Raw genomic sequence first — 5,509 nt, forward strand, 5'->3', positions numbered from 1 at the left:
CGGGGGCAGCAGCAACTCCCCAAAGATCCCCTGGTCCAGTCGGGACTGGGACGGAAACTTGGGGCGACCCCCATATTGGCTCAGTTCGGGTGCAACATGTGGTAGGCCCTTTGAGAACAGTTTTGTCAAGTGACTTTCTTACGGCCCAGACCCATGCCGCTCCTCCGTCAGGGCTTCAGTTTCTAGAGCTTTCCTCAGGAGCGTCTGAGGCGTCGCGGAGGCCCGCGTGGCGCGTGCCGTACAACATGGCGGCACTCAGAGCCACGCCCACCCGCGGGGAGGCGGGGCCTCCGTACAACATGGCGGCGCGCTCTCAGCCGCGCCTCTGGCTCTGAGGTAAGTTCCTGTCCTGCGCGGCCATATTTGACCTATGAACTCGCTAGCTCTTCCTCTTTCCTCTTCCGGGGACGTTGTCTGGAGGTATGGTGGTTCTTCTACTTCTCCTAGTTCTGCTCCCTTTACGATCGGCCGCCATCCGGCGAGCTAAGGGAACCGGGAGCCTTCAGGCGCAGCCTTTGAGCTGGCGTGGGGGGTAAGGGCTCGAGAGGGAAGTCTAGTGGCGAGCAAGTCCCCGGCCTTTGGCTTGGAAACCCCTCGATTCGGACCGCCCCTCTGTCCGGAGTAACCGGAGCTCCCCTGCCGGGACAGTGGCGCCTTCGAGGTCTGGAGACCGACGAGCTGTGGTCTAGCTGGTTACGTCTCCGCGAAGTCGCGCGACGTGCTTATGCCTTAGGCCCACATTTTCGCGCCAGCCTGGGAGACGTCCTACGGATTTGTGGGGGCGGTCGGGTCGTGGGCACAGAAAGCTCGCTCTGCCGGGGCCGGTGGCGTGGGGGACGGAACTTAGGTTGATTCAAGTCTTGCGTGTGTTTTTATGCCAGCCGGGGTCACTCACTGAAAAGCAGCGTCGTTCGTGTGCGTATGTGCATAGTCGACTCTAGAGTGACGTTTTGTGTTATTTTGGGTTGATAAATGAGACATTTAGTCCAGCCACGACCCGGTGACGTTGTTCTTGGTACCAAAACTAGTCTCGGCGCTTCACCCCGATGCTGCCTTGGGGCGGGACACAGCCCTCGTGTATGTGCCGAGAACTGTGTCGGCCGGGATGGCTGCTGTCATTTAATCCTGATGAAAGCTATGGGAACTAGACAGTGAGTTTCTGTTGATTTTCCCGGTATATGCTCAGGTGTGCTGTCCCTTAAAACCAGTTTTTCTCAGACATGCGTATTGGTAGCGCTTTGCAGACACCCCTTCTGACAGACCTTGAGCGAGAAGCCTGGTAATGTGAATTAATCAAGAGCCCCATTTGATTACCATCAAGAAAACAAACACTGCCTCTTACTCTTCTTACCAACCTCTGTGTGTGTGTGTGTTTTAAAACGTGAAATCTTTTACTTACACTCCTTTTTGCATAAGATATTCCACATAGAACTAGATATGGATGATGTATAAGTTTTATGATGCTGTTTTAAGTTGTGAATTCCATAATGCAGTTTTATTCCCTTATGTAGGCCTTCAGGATGGTCCAGCGTTTGACCTACCGCCGTAGGCTCTCCTACAATACAGCCTCGAACAAAACTAGGCTGTAAGTATGTCTCCGATTTAAAATATGTATTGTCGCTTGTGCTGCAAAATGCTGAGCTATTATCTGTTCTCCCACTTCCAGGTCCCGCACGCCCGGCAATAGAATTGTTTACCTTTATACCAAGAAGGTTGGGAAAGCACCAAAATCTGCATGTGGTGTGTGCCCAGGCCGTCTTCGAGGGGTAAGCGATCACGGTACTTGTAATAACAGAACAGGGGTGAATTTTTTACTATTTCTTTAAAAACCTACGTGGAAAAGTCAGGGAAATGCCTTTGTGATAAATAGCCTACCACTTTTGTAATGTAGTTCAGTGTTTGTACTTACTACCTACCAAAAACCTAGGGCAATTTCTTTTTCTGGGAAAGCATCTCAAAAGAATCTCTCTTCTTTATGCAGGTTCGTGCTGTGAGACCTAAAGTCCTTATGAGACTGTCTAAAACGAAAAAACACGTCAGCCGGGCCTATGGTGGCTCCATGTGTGCTAAATGTGTCCGGGACAGGTAAATATTACTGTTAATGTCAGTAGACTTTCTTTAGCATGTGTGTATTTGTGTGAGAGAGTGTTACACTGCGTGCTAAGCAGAATACTGTGAAAAATAAGGGAAGATCCCTAAGAATCTTTCCTTGACTGTGGGTATTTGCTGCTATACAAATTAAAGGGAAGGTTACCACTTCAGATTAATCCAGTTGGAATTGGGGGGCATTTTTGTGCTAGGTGTAGAAATTAAAAGGGCCTGAAGTTGGGGAGAGGTGAGTAGAAAACTGTTAGTGATTTGGTCATCAGGTCGATGGAGCAGAAGAGGAGATTCTGGTGTGGCTGCAGCAGAGCACTGCGCAGGCATCAGTAGACAAGAAAAGAGCAGATCAAGAAAGGCAGAGGGGGCAGATTTCTAGTTTAGGTCTCAAAGGTGTGGGCATTGATGTATTTTAAACAGGGCACAGGAAACCTGTGATATGCCAGAGATAAAACCCAGGGGTGGTTGGTTAGTGAAGTCATTCCTTGAAAAAAAGGCGAGTGCTTGAAACATTTTCCCATTTTCAAAGCTTAAAGAAATGATACTGGCTTTAAGACCAGCAGGCAGGATGCAGAGGGAAGTGGGGGTAGGAGCGTGTTCCGGGTGTGGCACTTGGGTCTCTGGGATGTGTCAAAGTGGTGGTAGTGTCTTGGAAGCAGCAGAGTTGATGAGATGATCAGTAACGCTTGCTTAGTATCTATACGATGAACACAGTCCACCAGGGCAGAGTTGTTCTCACTCTTGTTGGAATCAGGCCTCACTGGTTAAATTCACATAACTGGTGGGAAGGGGCAGTGCCAGTGTTTATTGTCGGTGGAGACCCTTGCTCTTTGTGAACCCCACTGGCTACTTTAAATTATCTCCAAAGAGAACAGAAAGGATTTGAGAGGTGATAGGACTCCACAAGAAAAATTGGTGCAGAGGAGTAGTTGCTTTTCAGTTATTTCAAGTAGAATAATGAGTGAATAAATTTTAGGTTAAAGGTTCAGAGGTCAGTGTAGGCATTGATCTGTTGGGATTCTGATGTGGGACTGAGAATGAGGTTGAAGGTGCCTTGGAGGTGACTGGGTCATGAGGCTCAAACAAGTGGTGTTGGGCCCTTTGCCAGTCTTTGGTTCCCATACTTGGTTGACTCTAAGCACGTGGACACATTCATTGAAAACAAGGTTCACTGGCCCTCGTTCCTAAAGATTTAGATGTAGACTTATAGGGGAACCTAGGGATGGTTAGCATTACCTGTTGATACTGGACACATCTGTTTTTGCTCTGGGTAAGTTTAGGGGAATTATTTCCTGAGTAAGGGTGACATCTGTTGTATTTCTCCAGTGTGATCATCTTGGAAATGAAGGTGTTGGAAATGCTAGAGCTTTGAGAATAGTTTACAGCCTTGGTGCCATGGGTGGGACAGGTTTCCCTGGAGAATGAATTGCTTTTTGTCTGGGGGTGACTTTGATTTTTAGCAAATGCTAGTGAGCATGTATGTGTCCCTCACCTGTGCGTGCTATAATGGGGATGGGATAGAATGCTCCTCCTCTAAATGGAGGCTTGAAGTCCAGAAATTACAACTCCTTCCAAACTTAGTATTTCTGAAACCATGTGAAGTAAGTATGGGATCACTCCTGTGCCATAAGACAGAGGCCCTTTCCACAAGACCACAGCTCGGGGCCTCCCTTGGTGGCACAGCGGTTGAGCACTGGGCTGCGAAGCTGCTCCCCTCAGCAGTGTACTTTGGTCCTTCTGCCTGCTCTGCTTCCTACTCTGGCTCTGGTGAATTCTCTCACCCTCCAGTGCTTATATAAATAAATAAATAAATTTTCAAAAAAAAAATCTTTAAAAAAAAAAAAAAGACCGCAGCTCATAGGAACTCATTAACTCATAGTCCCTCAAACCCTTGCTTTTGATGAAATGCCTCTTGCTAATAACATTTACCACTTCATTTTGGTTCCCAGCACATAATTCCTTCTTTCCGTATTTTTTACTGGAGATTCTCAATAATGAGGCTAAAACATACAAAGACATTTTGCCAATCAAAGATGTTTAGTCCTGGATTATAATAAATTAGGTTAAATGAGAGTGGCAGGGAGCAGTTCCTGTGGGGGTGGTTTTGGAGTTTATCGCCTCTCAGAAGAGTAGGACAGGTGCTGCTGGCCGAGGACAGAAAACTAGCCTGCTTTGAATGCCCATATAGCCAGGAAATGGACTGAAAGAATCCGTATCATTTCTCTGCTGAAGTTTTTAGTCTTGTGGTTTCATTTACTTTTCTGAGTGCCTTTATCTTGCTCTTGTTGATGGTACTGTTGTTGCCATGTGTTAATAAAGTTCTTTTTTGGAAACTGTACTCATTTAATGTTCTCCTTTCTAGGATCAAGCGGGCTTTTCTTATTGAGGAGCAGAAAATCGTTGTGAAAGTGTTGAAGGCTCAAGCACAGAGTCAGAAAGCTAAATAAAAATGAAGCTTTTTTGAATAATAAAAAAAATCTAAAGTCTTGTTCTGTCATTTCTGTTGTGATGCATTAGTGTACAGGTTTGGTTTCTGTGGATCCCGGACTTTGAATTTGAATTGATTGCTTTTGCTTAGAATCATTGGTTGCTGTAGTTTCAGTGGTAGCTCTAACCTAACCAATGCCTTTCTTTCCCTTAGTCACCGGAAATTTGGGGCATTTGACAACACGGGCTACATGTTTCTCTTAACACCATGGGGTCATTTCCATAGCACTGCCTTCGCTACAGTTTACACCACAGAAGCCATGGTGCTCAAATTGGAACATTTTTAATAGCCTCTTTCAGGGTTTAGTTAATCTGAGTTTACATTAGATTTATAAGCCAGGCTAGAGTATTTCTTAGAAGCTACATGGTACTTTCTGACCACTCTTAATGATGGAAGGGTATGGAGATTTTTTAGTAGTTCATTCCTACATTACTTAAGCTATACATAGTACCTGCCAAATAACACACATACTTAAAACTCGTTTGTCTCCCAAGACCGTTTTCTCTTCAGGCCATATCAAACATATTTACCATCTAAAAGGAATGTAGAGAGTAGGCTATTTGCCCCACAGGCTATTTGAACAAGTCCTGAGATTTAGACTCTGAAAGTTGTCGGCCCTTTTCCTCAATGTAGACAGCACTTCACTTTAAGGCATGCTGTGACTCACATGGCTTGTGCACAAGAGTTTCCTATTATTACAGTAAATAATTGCCCTTAGGAGGGAGAACACAAAACTCTTGTCTGCATCTCTTGCCAGCTAACTTGTTTTGGCAGAAGTGATTTTTAATATTTTTTTCAGGAGTGACCTCTCAATGAATAGCTGGCATTTGCAATCCAGCTGTTGAAATGTCTGACAATACTTCATAAATGACCAGACTTGCCCTGCGCTTCAACAAGGCACTTAGCATCCTTGAATATTCC

The 5,509-nt window shown here is 45.7% G+C and overlaps 1 protein-coding gene across 1 annotated transcript; it reads left to right on the plus strand.

Moving 5' to 3' along the window:
* Positions 1 to 408: 408 nt before the first annotated feature.
* RPL34 (ribosomal protein L34) lies at positions 409 to 4,547 on the plus strand (the record flags this gene model as incomplete). The annotated part of the gene is made up of 5 exons (XM_084252350.1): positions 409 to 420; positions 1,512 to 1,585; positions 1,667 to 1,766; positions 1,982 to 2,085; positions 4,463 to 4,547. Exons 2-5 carry the CDS (start codon positions 1,521 to 1,523, stop codon positions 4,545 to 4,547), a joined length of 354 nt encoding a protein of 117 aa, XP_084108476.1. The 5' UTR covers positions 409 to 420; positions 1,512 to 1,520.
* Between the last annotated feature and the right edge of the window lie 962 nt (positions 4,548 to 5,509).

The sequence above is a fragment of the Talpa europaea genome (genome assembly GCF_964194135.1).
Source record: "Talpa europaea genome assembly, chromosome: 13".
Lineage (NCBI taxonomy): Eukaryota > Metazoa > Chordata > Mammalia > Eulipotyphla > Talpidae > Talpa > Talpa europaea.